The sequence below is a fragment of the Melanotaenia boesemani genome, chromosome 24 (assembly GCF_017639745.1).
Source record: "Melanotaenia boesemani isolate fMelBoe1 chromosome 24, fMelBoe1.pri, whole genome shotgun sequence".
Classification (NCBI taxonomy): Eukaryota; Metazoa; Chordata; class Actinopteri; order Atheriniformes; family Melanotaeniidae; genus Melanotaenia; species Melanotaenia boesemani.
Genome location: NC_055705.1, coordinates 16,373,130 through 16,388,681, shown reverse-complemented (window position 1 = coordinate 16,388,681; position 15,552 = coordinate 16,373,130). Strand labels below are relative to the sequence as shown.

Genomic DNA, 15,552 nt, shown 5'->3' with positions numbered 1-15,552 from the left:
ACTCTCTAAAACAATGTCTGCAAGTTAGATGAGATACCACAGTGTGATCGATTACCTGCGCCTCTATCCTCCTCCTAATGTGACTGATTTTTATGAAATATCCTCTTATCCTTGCATCCTCTTAGGGTCGGAATTCTGCTTTCGCAATTTCACCAGCCTGTCTGGTATGATCGAGTCCCCGGGGTTCCCAGACAAATACCCTCACAATCTGGAGTGCTCCTATATGATCATCGCTCCGCCCCATATGGATGTCACCCTCACGTTCCTGACGTTTGATCTCGAGAACGACCCCCTGCTAGTGGGCGAAGGCGACTGCAAGTACGACTGGTTGGACGTGTGGGATGGCCTTCCGCAAGGTGAGGGCACACATCTCATAACTCTGTAAAAACTTGGCTTATGAAGATGCATTCATACACTTTGAAACGTTAGATGCAGAACTAACACTGACTCATGCAATCCCTCTCATACCTTCACATAAATTTACATACCAGCCTTCAATTTCCTTAGCCACCATCCCTCGCTTTGATGTAAGCAGCCTTGCCTTACATTCCATTACGTTACATAGAGGAAACATTATTTCAAGGAGGGAACTGAAAGTGCTTCGACACCCCTGAGGAGCAGTCCTTTCCCATGGCCGTCTTCCCCCTCTATAATAACACCCTTCATCGCCCCCTTCCTATCCCCCTCTGCCCTCCCTCCTTATCACCTAGCACTTCCTTCCTCCCCAGGCGAGTGAGAGTGACAGCCACGATGAGTATCTGTTAGAGTCCAATAGGAGGAGCCGAGCATTGCAAAAGCTGAGATCAGGAAAAAATAGTTGAGGATGTTATCACAGGCTTTGAAAGTGACCGCCATAGGGTAATGTTGGTCGCTACGGTGCTGGTGAAAGCCACATTAGAAGTGGTGAGCGGTTCATTTCTCACCTCTCGCTTGCTGGGTTCCTTTTATTCTCTTTCACCCCCCCTATTTTTTTTAAGCTGAGAATTTAGGATTTGCTCTAATTATTCCATTTTCAGTTGCTAAAAAGGGATCCATGTGGATTTAAAATTCCAATTATAACCTTAAATTTGGTTGCTTTGATAGCTGAAAACAATTTATGCCATTCAAAGTTGAGAATTAGGAGCAAATTAAAGTGTAACCCAGTTCCAGTGAACTGAGTCCTCGGGCACAAAAGAGGGATAGGAGATGAGATGGAAGGGTGAAGAATTTGGTGTGTGTTAGGGGTGGTGGGGGCAGTCTTGAGACTATTTTAATCCTGCATGTTTGTGTGTGAATGTATGTGTAGTTGCAGCTGATCCCAGTGCAGCTTGCAGTATGGCAGGGATTCTAGCTTCCCTGCTGGGCCCTGGCTGAGACACACATGGCAGATGGAAGGATGGACAGGAAAGTAAAGGGAGAGTTGGGAATGATTGGAGGAATAAAGATTAGGGGGGGCCCATGCTGTGAGTCATTAGACAACACTTATCAAAGCGGCATGGCCACTGGCAACCTGTCCAGTTGGACTAGATTCCATTTTTTTATTCTACATTCATGATTTTGTATAATGTAGTAAAATCTTGATTTGTCTGCAGCATCTCCGCTGATAGGCCGCTACTGTGGGACAAAGATCCCTCCAGAGATCCAGTCCTCCTCCGGCCTGTTGTCCCTCTCTTTCCACACCGACATGGCCGTGGCCAAAGATGGCTTCTCTGCACGCTACAACATGACACACAAAGAAGTCACTGACTGTGAGTGCAAGATAACTTTAAGCGTGTGTTTGTTAACAAGCGTGCGCTTGTGTGCGCGCAGGTTTGTTTTTCCAGTTTCCATTCCCATCTCCATTTTCTTCTTTTTCAACAGTTTTGCCTCTGTCATCTCTGCTGACACTTATCTATCTTTCTTCATCTCTCTCTCCTCTCACCCTCTTGATCTTTCAGCCTTGTCTACTTTATTGCTATTTTAGTCTCGATGCTCTTTCTAACCCCTCTCAGTTTATTTTACTCCCTTTATGAGATCTGATTCTTAGAAGCAGACTCATACTATTTTCTTTTAGAATATAAATTAACTTCACCTCAATTTATCCCTGCTCACCTGTTTCTTTCTCTTCTCTCTATATTTACTTCTGCTCAAAGCTTTTCTTCCAATATTTTTGATGAATTTCATTTATTTATCATCCATTAACTTCAAGATTTCCTCCATTTTTCTTTCCCTCTTGCAGCTATAAATGATTAACTTTGCTCTCTGCATCTCCTTCCTCTTCCCGGTAGCTTTCCACTGTAGCATGGCGCTCGGCATGGAGTCGGGAAAGATTAGCGATGATCAAATTACGGCCTCCACAACCTTCTATGATAACCGCTGGTTACCACGTCAGGCCCGCCTCAACAATGACGACAATGCCTGGACACCCTCAGAGGACAGCAACAAGGAGTATATACAGGTGTTTATCTATAGGCTTAAACTACTGTTTTGTTTCTACTTTGCTCTTTTTAAATTCTTTAAAATAATATACTTAGGCTATGAAATTCTCCTTAGGAATGATTTCATTTGAGGACAATTTAAAGAGACAAGTGTAACCCAACACAAACAGTTCAGATAAAAACGCCATTATAATTCCAGCTATGAAGTGACCTTAAGGACTACTTTCACTTGCAGAGGACAATAAATTTGTCTCAGTGATACTGGGATAGAGGAAAAGGCGCACTGAGCATATCATATACAGTACAGACATACAGCAGGACACACACACACGAAGGAAATGGAGGAACTGTGAACAGATGATAAGGAAGTGCTTCTGCACTCTCAATCTTTCCTGTCTCAAACAAGCAGGTGCACGCGTTTGCATGCATACAAGCACCGAGCAGAGCGGCGAGAAGCCCATGATTGATGAAGATGCTCTTCTGGAATGCATCCGAACACCATGCCATTGATCTCTGCTTGCAGCCTTCCTCACCTTACACACATGATGATGCACATACACACACACAAAGAGCTACCACCTAGGGTTCCTCCTGTTGTCTGTGTGAAAGATAGACGCAGCATCTGGTCTGTCTCTGGTATCTGCATCAGCTATCAACACCACAAATCCTGCAGTTATCACAGATTTCTAATATATTCTTTTCACTTCCTATAAATGACATTTAAAACCAATATGATATGTTTTTCTTTTCAGGTTGACCTCCATTTCCTCAAAGTCTTGACCGGGATAGCCACACAGGGGGCCATATCCAAGGAGACCCTTAAGTCTTACTACGTCACTACCTTCAAACTAGAGGTCAGCACCAATGGAGAGGACTGGATGGTGTATCGGCATGGCAAGAACCACAAGGTAGGCTCTTATGTTTACCTCCACATTCAAGTAAATCCTGAAAACAAGCCTTGAATTGATCTAGGTCACGCATATAAGCATCAATGTAAACTTCTAAGCAGCATTTGAACATGCAGTAACAAGGCTCCTTTTCATACCACATTTATGCTATCATGGAATAATCCACCAAAAACAAAGCTGCTGTTCATCTAGGAGCCATATCAATTGATGCAACATTCCTGAAGCAGTCGTTCCCCTTTCAGGACTGTTTATGAACCTGAGTCATGACCCTAGTCATGAGTTAGAGAAAGAGGGGGAGATGGAGGCAGAGAGAGGAGGGGAACCTGACAAACAAGAACAATGGAGTCCTCTATGTGCCCTTATCTGCTCTTGTAATTCATCATTACTCTCAGACTTGCACACACGCACATATAAACACACACCTGGGGTTGTGAAACCCTTTGGAGTCACGCCAGGAGGGGATTGAGCAAATCTGTGTTTAAGAGATTCATAGTAACGCTATTTATGGAAATCAGTGGCGTTTAGTGCTCTGATTACACCTCACTGTATCCATCCTTGTTAGTTTGTGCACACACATGTATGGATGTACTATATGTAGTTTAGGTCCATGTAATGATGTGACCACCTGTCTCTGGGGGGATTCCAACTTTTACCATCATTTCTGGCTTAAGGTCACTGTGGATTTTAAGCAGAAAAAAAAACAAAGTGGAAAGAGGAGGGAGGTTTGTAATCCCCATACTCTACAGACTGGGGGGGGGGGCTTCTATGTGTGCCAGTGATTGGTTTGGGTGCGGCCAGTGGGGGGTATTTGATTTAGAGATTATCAGAAAAAATGTGGATTTAACTTAAAAGTCAACATCTGTGTAATTTATTAGAGCCCCCAGATGCAGCCGTCCCAACACATACGCACTCGCACACAGTCCCCAGACCCCCCCTTTAAATAACCTCTGGCTGATCTTTCTATCTGGAGATGTGCGTGCGTGTGCATATGTATATGATGTGTGCCTGTCTGTCTGTACTGTGTAATTTGAGTCCTCTAATCTGTCTGAGCAAAAAAAAAAAAACCTACTCTGACACATTCAGACATGGAAACAGACAAATGCACCAGTGTGCATTTGGGGTGGATATCGGCGGCATTATGGTGCTTTCTTAAAATAAATAAATAAATAAAAATAATTAAAAAAAAATAAAAGTGGAGGATGAAATATGAATAACAGATTGCAAATTTGCAGAAAAAAGTCTACAACTAACACTTGACTCATTTGACTCAAGAAAAAAACCAAGGAAGTGCTACTTTTACCAATGGGACATTACAGAGTCTCCATAAAATGTAGATTAAACACACCATCTGGCTTTCATGAGGATAAAGAAAAGATGACAGCTACATTATGCTCTCAAATTAAGCCTAAAAACCACAAGGATTTGTAGCATGTCCTTGCTCTGTGATGTATAAAGAAAAGGCTTCTTAGAGTAGATAAAACTTCCTCTTTGTATTTTCCAGTTACAGATCTTGATATATAGTCAAATTGGCCTTTTTTCTTAAATAATCACACATTAGGATGAATTGCAGCTACATCATCACTGTCTTTTGTTATGATGCTGAAACCGGAGAGTCCACTCTTCTCTTCCTTCCCCTCATCAGCCCAGTTCTCCGCTGTTCCCCGTGGGTTGTGGTTGAATCTTCCGTGACTGCTAATCCACCAGCCATGTTGCACAAACCCCCCCAGTTAGCCTGTCCTAAGCCCCCCAAAGAGTCTTAAGTGGTTGAAGCTCAGTTCTCATCAGGGGGTCTTGTAATAACTGGGATTTGGTTCTTCTAATTGTCATTTAACAGTGAGATTTTCGCTAATGTGGCTTATAAATTGTACTTGCATCAGTAATGTACTTTTATGTGCGTGTGTGTGTTTGTGAAAGGTTGAGCAGTGAGTGTGCCTGTGCATCAGATATGAATCAGCACTGAATAACAGGACCAGCTTGGCAGTCCTTACCTCATCGAATTTATTTGCGAGAGTGAACACTTTGCATTTGTTGTCATAATGTGTGCCCAGACATATATATTTATTTTTTTAAAATGACTGTTTTAAAGGTATAGTGTGTAAGAATTACTGACAACTGGTAGTAAAACTTATCCCAAACAGTGCTCTAGCACCTTTCAAACAAAGCCAATACTGCAGTTTTCAAGCTCAAAAGATTATCCCGTCACACACAGAGTTGTTTGTCCATTCAGAGACACCATAGTAAAAAATAGTGGCACAAATACAGCAGCTGCCATGCATGTGGACCCACGGCAAGTAGATATAAATGGCTCATTCTAAGAGAATAACAGTCATTTTAGTAAAGTGATTACCAGATACCAGTAGAAATAGAATTTTAATAACATATTCAAATTTTCTGTCATTACTCTTTTAATTTAGTACACACTGCATCTTTAATGTTAATCCAAGGACCCACAGAGCAGTAGAAGCAAAAATGAAAGTGCCATCCGCATTTCACTCTGCAGTTGCACAAACAATAAGGCTTTGTACATATGTGCATATATCTATGATTTTCTTCACTAATTTTCTCTGCACGGCAACACGCTTTCAATCTGACACCCATGTGACTTGTTAACTCAAGTCACACTCTTTACATATGCACCTCATTACTTGATGAGACGCTAACACACTTAGGAATCACATATCTCACACGTCAAACTTAGATAGTTTTTTTGTGCCATAGACACACATGTGTGTACAAACAAATTAACACTGAAAACACACACACTGTCATCTGTCAGTGACTGTGAGAGAAAGTCCCAACAGCATGGATGCTAAACAAGCTATGTGTTACTGAAAAGTATTGTTAGGTTGTGCTGAATCTGTCACGCGTATACATACACACTCACACACACCACAATCATCAAATAACCTGGGTAAGAGACAGGTAAAAAAAAAAAAAAAAACCCACACAGCATTTCTGTCTTCTCCTTCATCCCTCTGTCACAAACCCACACAACTACACAAACACACGAGTTTTCACGCTTATGCATAACAAACAATACAATTTTGTATATGCACACACACATACAGTCAGTCAAAATTGGTAACATCTGCACCAAGTGGGAGACATCAACCAAAGGTGGTTTGAGGATTGCTGTCAACCTGTGAATGGACACATACTCACATTTGTGGAGGGTGGCCAGCTGGAACCAGTTCCTACTGTCAACATCTTCATCCAGAAGAACAGGGGGCCGAGTGAAGGAAGGAAGGGATGGGGGTGAGAAGTGTAATGGACAGAGAAAGAGACTGGGATCAAGGGAGCAAAATGGAAAGGAGAAAAATGAATAATCTTGCACAGAGCAGAGGACAGTGCCAAAAACACAGAATAGTGAGAACAAAAGGAATGGGAAATAAATCAAGTTGTGATGTATACGTCTATTCACGCTTCATTTCCCACAAACAAATGGTGTATGCTTCAACAAGATCCAGAGAATCTTGTTAGTTTAAGATAAACAATGGATTTTTTTTTTACTACACTTGTGGGGCCAACATGTTTGTCCCACAGAAGCTATGTTTACTTGAACGCACCTTTCTTGGTGACCTCCTTCTCAAAAGTGCCATCAATAGTTAAATACCCATGGTACACAAACATGTCTGACCATCGCTCACCGCTGCTGTGTGCATAATGGGGTCTTCGTTATAATTTCATGACTCTCCACATGACGAGACACAACATGACAACATTAATTATTCACCTCCATGAAGGGAGGAGCTCCGAAAGAAAGAAAATGCCAGTCGTCAGGCAGATTACAGCAGTGGTCCAGACATTTTACCTCCAAGCTGCTGGTCAAAAAGTAACCGCATTATCAACAAGTTAGTCAATCACCGACCATCTGCTTCCTCATGTCATTAACCTTTAACCTTGGATGCGATGGGTCAGGAGTCAAATGAGCAACCTTTCAGGTATCCTGACAATAGAGCACAGGAAGTGGAGGGGGATAGCGACTTCTCAGCTATCCACCATCTTTCTCCTAAATTAATTCCCTGTCTTTTCACATCCACTACAAAAAGACATTTCAAAAAAGCCTTTTAGAGCTGCTTCTTACTGAACAACTTATTCTTTTTGTGGCAGTAATGTTGGCCACATTCCCAGCTTTTATCCAAAGATGAAAACAGAAGAAAAAAAGCAGCTGGCAGCGTTGTAATGCAGCAGCTTATACCCTTGTTTTAAGTAAGGGTGGGGGTTTAGCACATTGTAACAAGATATTTCTTAGAAGCTGAAGTTGCCAGATATAAACCTAAACATGCTGTTGTTTCTATGAATTAGCTTTTCAGCATTGTTTGAAGCACATTTGTATTTATCTGAGTGATAATATTAAAAAATATATCAGGCAACATTTCTTGTTTTGATATTTAAATTCTGCTTGTCCCATCTTGTTTTTTTCCCCAGTAAACTTTAAGCATTGACAGTAATTCACATCAAAATTGAGGAAATTCCTCAGAATTTGTCTGTTATGAGATAAATACTGGGATGAAGCACTTCCTGTTTCAGTGATGAATCTGTTCGTTGTTCCCACTCGCCACCACTCCCAGTCTCCCATTCCACATTCCCCCGCTCCTATCGTTAAGTTATATCCCGTGTCTTGCATTCACCCTTTTCTTTTTACTCATTTTCTACACGCACCTGTCCTCCTTGCAGACATTTTCTGTTTTTCCTCTCCCCTCCATCTTCTTTTGTTTCACAGACGGTTATATCTGAAAGCTGGGAATGATGGGTCGGTTGAATGTGAGGGCAGATCTTTCGTCACACACTTGTCTTTGTAGGAGCATGCGTGGGAGTTTACATAACCCCCATAAGAACCCAGACCTACTGTTTTTTGCCTCTTAGGTAAACAGAGCAGCTGCTGATCCTCAATCCAGCAGCAGATAGGGCAGCGATAGCACCGCTTATCTACTCAAACACTCACTCTGCTTTGTATTACCAGTGTCAGCTCCACTTGATTAAATCAGGCCATGCCCAAAATCAAATAAAACCCCTTGAGTAGAATTTTGAAGTCATATCACTCATACCTCCCCCCAAGTTATAGAATTTCTGGAACATCATTTTGGGAGTTTTGGGAATTTCACATTGATATATTGTCATATTTTAAACTCATACAGACCAGTTATGGTTAAACATCCTTAAAACAGCCCATTTTCAGCCTGTGTGAGCATGCTTACTTCTACGTTTGATCATCCCATACCCAGATTGTGTATGATCAACCCCCTTTTTTTTTTTTTAATGAATCCTTTAATCTTTAATTCACCTCCTTGTTGCTGTTGTCTCGCCATCTTTCCATTGTGTGTTAAAGCTGTGATGGTGTGCCTTTTGCTGGTTGCTCCACTATCAGCCACCATGGTCAACCACGTACAGATAGACTGAATGACACTTAACAGTCACTCAGTCAGTTAAAAGACACTTCCTATGCTTATCTGAGTCTGTAGGATGGTGTGTGTTTGTGTGGGCTCCTGTGGTTTCCTGTGTCTGTGTGGTTTTGGGTAAGTAGCCACCAACAAGAGGGAAGAAAGACATATGGAGGTGAAGGAGGAGCTGTGGAAAGATATCAACTGTGCGGCTTTTAAGGAGGGATTGAGATGAAGGGATTCAGATGATGTGGTGACAACAAGACAAAGAGCTGAGGGGAAATGATGAGGGGAAGGAAGAAAAAGAGGAAGTTATTTATAATTACCAGTTGGGAGTTATGGTTTTGGTAACATTGAGGTTCATAGGTAATCGCAGGTCACTTTTCCACCCAAAACAGGAAGAAACCTGACCACCCTGGTTACATTTATCCTCTGACCCAGCAGCCTCAACCTGCCGCTTTAGGAGCAAAATAAAAGGAAGGGAGTGTTCAAGGAGAAGAGGTGAATGTTGACGCTTTAAGGTGGACGCCCCAGGAAGTAAATTTCCCTCACATCCTGCCCACCTGGACAGACTTCCTGCGTCTGACAGCTAATCGCGTTTGGTCATGTCAGGTCATGTCTCCCGCAGCTTCCTACAGTCACCAGCATGTTCAGTTAGCAGCATGTTTATGTGTGGGTGAGCACACCATCCTTCACTGGGCTTTCCCAGCCTCCCAGCGCTGAACCCCTGACCTCAGAACACATCAACAGCTGGGCCAGTGACATCGGATCCGTGTTTGGGTTGTCTCTGCTTTGTCCGGCCTGCCACTGTGTGTGTGAAGCAGAGTGAAACTGTGCACAGTGGGTGGGTGCTAAAGCAAGCGATGTGTGTTTCATTGAGAACGTACATCTCCCTCTCACAGTAACCATTACTTGTCTTTTTTTTGTATTTTTCTCCCCCCACCCAGATTTTCCATGCCAACACCGACCCAACTGAGGTGGTTCTGAACCGTGTCCCACAACCGGTTTTGGCCCGCTTTGTTCGTATCCGACCACAGAGCTGGAAGAACGGCATTGCACTCCGCTTTGAGCTTTATGGATGCCAGATTACAGGTTAGATTTCTCCAACGTTTTCTGCTTCAAGCAAGTCACGTTGCCATTTTCATCCTGCTTTACATTATATAGACAGGAAAAAACATTGTTGGTTCACCTCACTAAATGTATAATTTACTTAAAAAATATCAAGTTTAGCAACATTTAACTTTCTAAGCCTTAAAAAACAGGATCTCATACATGCATTTAGGCTCTCCCACAGTCCCTCAGCCATCTTTTAAATATCACGACCCTCTGGCTAATTAAAGGAAACTTTAGCTCTGTTCTTCCTTCCAGAGGCACCAGTGTCATTTTAATCTTCCAGTGTTTCCTCCACCCCATGCTCAGTTTCCATCTCCAACTCCCTCAACTTTTTCTATTCCTCTCATGGTTTTAGAAACACCTTTTGATGCCTCCTTTTTGCTCCATGTGCTCCTCCATATCGAGAAACAAGTACTCCTCAATCATTCATGGCTCTCTGTTCACTCTTACATCAGAACTGTGATTCAATTCAGCCTCAACAGCTGCTATTGAAATAACTATTAGCTCCTACAGCACAGGTACAACCACACAGACTGTTTCTAAATATAGCAGATGACCTGGAATACAAGTGCAACTTTTGAAATGTACACACATGTCTACACTTCCTGTGCTTGGTATTCATTATTTACACCACTTGCATTTGCAGTGACATAACAGCATGAAACTTTGATCTGTGTTCTCTTAAACCGTCAGCACAACTAACATCTCCCCCATTTCTTTCCTCCTTACTCTTTCTCTCTTCCTCTGTCTCACTGCCTCACAAAACCCCTCCATGCTCATCCACCATCCTTCCCTCTCCTGCTGTTTGCCTCTGTAAGCGTCTCATCTCTACATTTTGCACTCCTCCCGGTCTCCCTAAGCCATCAGCTCCAGCTCTCCCTCTCTTACTTTTTTCCCCACTGCTTTCTGCTCTCTTACTTCTGCCTCCCAGCATCTTGTATTATACCTTCCTTATCCCCTTAATCCTCATTTCTCCATCTCACGTACTCCCCTGGCAAGTTATTTTCTACACCACTTGCTCATCCATATCTCAATGAGTCTCATTTCTGAAACATCTACATGGAAGCCTCCCTGTCAGTGAATGCATCTTATAAATGTGCAGCATAGTGGGCAGAAAAAAAGAAAACAATAAGTAAAACAATTAAGTGAACAGCATTAAAAGGCACTTAAATATCAGCGTGAGATCTGACGTGAATGCAAAGTAGCAGTAGAATTAGCATTCACTTTTATCTCACTAATAGCAGTCTAATTGCACATTGAACATGAAGCTGTAGAGCTGAGCTGCACATCCTTTTTTCTTTTTACTCTCCTCAGTCTCTCATTTCAACCATCTCCTGTTTCTTCAATGCTTAACTCTTAAACCTTAGTGGCCAGTGGTGCAATTCTGCGGCAAAGCTTAACAGTTCCCTGGTGGGAATGTTCGTAACAGCAGTTTAAGTTCTTGGTAAAACTAAGTGGAGTAATGTCCGTCCTTTTTTCTGCTTTCTATTCCAGATGCTCCATGTTCAAATCTGCAAGGCATGCTGTCTGGCCTGCTCCCCGATGCCCAGATCTCGGCTTCGTCCAGCAGGGACATGGTGTGGAATCCCGGGACTGCCCGTCTTGTGGCAAGTCGCTCTGGCTGGTTTCCTGCACCTGCACATCCCCTGGCTGGAGAGGAGTGGTTACAGGTACAACAAGCTTTTAGTTGGATTTATCCAACTTTAAATTGTTGCTTCCACATTCCAGCTGCCAGAAACAAGCAAGCTTAAGGAAGAAGCACTGTGCACTAAAAACACAGTAAACACCATCCAATTTTTTAAACCTAATTGCTCCAGGTGGACTTAGGCGTGCCCAAGATGGTTCGAGGAATCATTACCCAGGGAGCTCGAGGGGGAGATGCAGGAAGTGGAGCGACCACGGACAATAGAGCATTTGTTAGGAAGTTCAAAGTGGCGCACAGCTTGAATGGAAAGGAGTGGAACTTCATAATGGACAGCAAAACTAGCCTCCCCAAGGTGAGTGAAGAAGAGAGTAGGTTGTGTGTGTGTGTGTGGGGGGGGGGGGGGGGGGGGGGTATCGCCGTCTTATTCATAACTAATACTCCAATCTTTTGTAAAGATCTTTGAGGGGAACACACACTGTGACACCCCAGAGCTTCGTCATTTTGAAGAGACAGTGGCCCAGTACGTCAGGATCTTTCCAGAGAGGTGGTCCCCAGCAGGGATCGGGATGAGAGTGGAGATACTGGGATGTGACCTTCCAGGTAGGAAATTCAGCAGTTGCTTGTGTGACAGGGAATTATTTTAGTGATCATTAACCACCTGCAGCATTGCAAGCTGAATAATTTGTCCCGCAATGTAATGAGCTCAAGCAATCTGAGCAGAACTGAACGGACCTTTAGGAGGCGCCTCACAAAGAAAAGCGAGGTTCACATTAGATATGCATGAGAGTCATTAGAGTCTGCCAGAGGTGAAAAGAGACACACAGTGTTCTCTGAGAAAGGGGGATTTTTACTCTATTCTAATATTGTTGTAGGTAGATTTAAGATAAGCCTCACACAGTTTCTATATGCATTATGATGGGTAGGGAGTGGACAGGGTTCGGTTTGCAGGAATGCCTCCCCAGAGAGTGAAAGCACTGGTTTGTTCACTTTCCAACATGGTCTGTTACCCAGATGTGCTTTTGTGCTGGATCATATACAAACACACTCGCACACACATGGACTGTCACTGTTTGCCACTCCCTCTGAGCCTGAACAGGATGACTGGTGCGTATAGCTCAACATGTTTAGCACTTATACAAGCACAGATTTACTAAACAACCTACAGAAAAGTACATGTGTGTTATAGCAGAACTACCACTGGAGATGCAAGGCAGACTGTGTTTTTCATTACAGTGATTTATGTGTGTTTGTGTCTTTGCTTTAGAGTTGATGAAGCTCACTGATCTCTAGCTGAATGAAATATAAATACTATGTTATTGTCATCTTTATCAGCTGTTCAGGCAGTGAGTAGAAACACTTTAATGGAAGCTTGCAGAAAAATCAAAAGATGCATAAACCATCAAAGAAATACACACTGATCATTGTTAAAATTGGAGTTTACCACACCTCTTTGGGAATTTTTAAAAGATTTCCTCCCTGAACTCTTTACAAAACACAGGAAACAATGTGTTTGACATTAATTTGATGGACGGGTGACCTGTGCAAACCACAGCATACGAGCTCTTTAAATAAAAAATGCTGAGCACAAAGATGGAAACAAAATGATAAATTAGGAAGCTGAGATCTAACAGCTTTAATAGAGAAGTGACCTAGAGAAAAATGCAGCATACAGTGCTGTTGTCACACATTCTTCACGCAGCATCAAATCTCAGCAGGGATAATGGTCCACTGCTGACATCCTGTAAATCATTCATTTCCCTTTCCACTCAAACTATTCAGGCTGTCTGCTCTGTCTTCGGTGACGTCTTCACTGTTCTTATTCATATGATTTAGGCTGATGAAATGGACATACCAGCAGCAGCTACCACAGTGAAGCAGAATAAGGTCTATCTCCCTTTCCCCTACACATGGTTGCAGTTCTTTCCTCTCCCAGCCCAAGGCCCAGTGCGTGGGTCTGTAAATGTTTTTCTTCTTTTTTCGTTACCATGCCTCCTCTCCTTTCCTTCCCTCCCCTCCTCCCCTGTTAGTCATCGCTCGCACCTCTTTTCCATGCTGACTGCTGTTGGTCCTGACTCCTTCTGTTTCCCCCCCTGTTTCTGCACAGCTGCCTCACACACAGACACAGCTTCTGCCACAATGGTTTTTTTTTAGACTTCCTACTCCCAAAGTGAAATATTTATGAGCTTAGGCATGGAAATTTTAGAGATCTGTAAAGAATATGGTGTATCATCTCAGCCTCTTTCCAGGTTGAATCATTTTAGTCTTTGGAGCCACACACATACACACCTATCATTTAAACCTCAGTGTCTCAGGTTCACACTGTATTTCTGCTGCATTCAAAACCCCATTTAATGTAGCTGAGCTGATTATTAAATTTTGAGAGATTTTAAGCAATTATCACAGTAATTTGGTCTTTTTCTATGTTTTTTTAGTGGATGTAAGCCCTGAGGTGCAAAATATGACAATGCTGATCAAAACAGAGCAATGTAAACAAAAACAAATTTAAAGGACAGAAAACTAAAACCATAATGGTGTTTTAGATTACAGTCATTTTTTTAATAACCCCATACAAAGATAATAAGAGCATTTTACCACTATCATATAAAAATGGTAAAAGGTCTGTATTTTATATAGTGCTTTACAGTACCTGGAATGATACCCAAAGCACTTTACATCATACATCACATTCACCCATTCACACACACATTCACACACTGATGGCGGAAGAGCTGCCATGCACAGCACTCAACCACGACCCATCAGGAGCAATTTGGGGTTTGGTGTCTTGCTCAGGGACACTTCAACATGAGCTCGACAGGCCAAGTATCAAACCGGCAACCCTCAGGCTACAAGACGACCACTCTACCCACTGAGCCACGTCGGACAATATAACTTTTATTAGGATATCTACTAATCCGGATCTTACTGAATAAAACTACCAATGATTAAATCAGTGTTCCAAATTATGCTGTATGACAGATTAAAAAGATTCAGTTGGGTTTTAAAGAACTGAAAATATACATCTGTTGTAGTTTTTGCTTTACACAAGAGATAACTTGTCTAAAAAAAATAAAAAAACATTTTCAAGATCCAGTTCTATGTTTACATAGAACCCCTTCTTTGATATCACCTCCACAACTCTCATATCCACTGAATTTGGATTTTCATGCATAGTTTTTGCTTTGAAGAGACCAGAATTGCTTCCCAAAGTCAGATATACTGTCCCCCACCCTCATAGATCTTCCTTTTAACGATGCTCAACAGGTTCTCAATAGGGTTGAAATCAGGGGATGATGGTGTCCACACAATGAGTTTTTCCTCCCTTTATACCCATAACAGCCATAGCATTCAATGGTGTTTTTTGCAGCTTGGGATGCTGAGAGTTATTTTACTTGCACAAGTTACAGTTTTTCCTTTTATACTGTGGCCTGGAAATGATTTTTCAGAGGTCATTTTCACACCCTCAGGCCCCCTAAAGGCAAAGCAAGTTTATTTGTATAGCACATTTAATGTACAAGATCATTCAAAGGGCTTTACATAAAACATTAAAGCTTAACAGCAGGATGCAAAAGAAGCATTAAAAAGTACATTTAAACCAACCTGAAACAGAAATAAAAAAATTTAAATAAAGACAGAAAAAGCTAGAATAGAATGAGAGAAAATGCAAGAAATGACTAACAGTTGTTTTGATAAAAGGCAGCTGAAGGGTCCTACCATCTCACTTCCCATGATTCAAGCCCACAGCATCACTCCATCCCCACCTTGCTGACATTTCAGCCTTGTTGGGACACAATGGACATCCATCAACCATCCAGAACTTCATCCATCTGGACCATCCGGAGTAACACGTCATTCAACAGTAAATAAAACCGGTTGAAAATGAGTCTTCATATATTTCTGAGCCCACCGCGAATGTTTCTCTTTCTGAGCATTGGTTAAGGGCAGCTGAGATACCACTTCATGTACAACTGCACCCTCTGGAGTATCCTGCATGGAGAGGTTCTTGGGATTCTACCAGCAACTTGAAATGCCTGGTTGCTGCTCATCAGAGCTGCACTGTGAATATGATGCATTTGCCTGAGAGACTTTTCTCGATGAACCTCTATGTG

General features: G+C 42.2%; 1 protein-coding gene across 3 annotated transcripts in view; it reads left to right on the top strand.

Moving 5' to 3' along the window:
- The window catches only part of nrp2a (neuropilin 2a), a 57,251-nt gene that overhangs the window by 24,322 nt on the left and 17,377 nt on the right, over positions 1–15,552 (top strand). For all 3 annotated transcript variants that reach the window (XR_006009458.1, XM_041978555.1, XM_041978554.1), the window contains exons 4-11: positions 126–356; positions 1,572–1,727; positions 2,247–2,416; positions 3,149–3,304; positions 9,633–9,777; positions 11,293–11,468; positions 11,616–11,795; positions 11,899–12,043. Coding sequence is in view for 2 of the 3 variants with exons in the window: in XM_041978555.1 (XP_041834489.1) it covers positions 126–356; positions 1,572–1,727; positions 2,247–2,416; positions 3,149–3,304; positions 9,633–9,777; positions 11,293–11,468; positions 11,616–11,795; positions 11,899–12,043 (1,359 nt within the window). In the remaining variant the exon portion in view is untranslated. The remainder of the gene's footprint in view (positions 1–125; positions 357–1,571; positions 1,728–2,246; positions 2,417–3,148; positions 3,305–9,632; positions 9,778–11,292; positions 11,469–11,615; positions 11,796–11,898; positions 12,044–15,552) is intronic.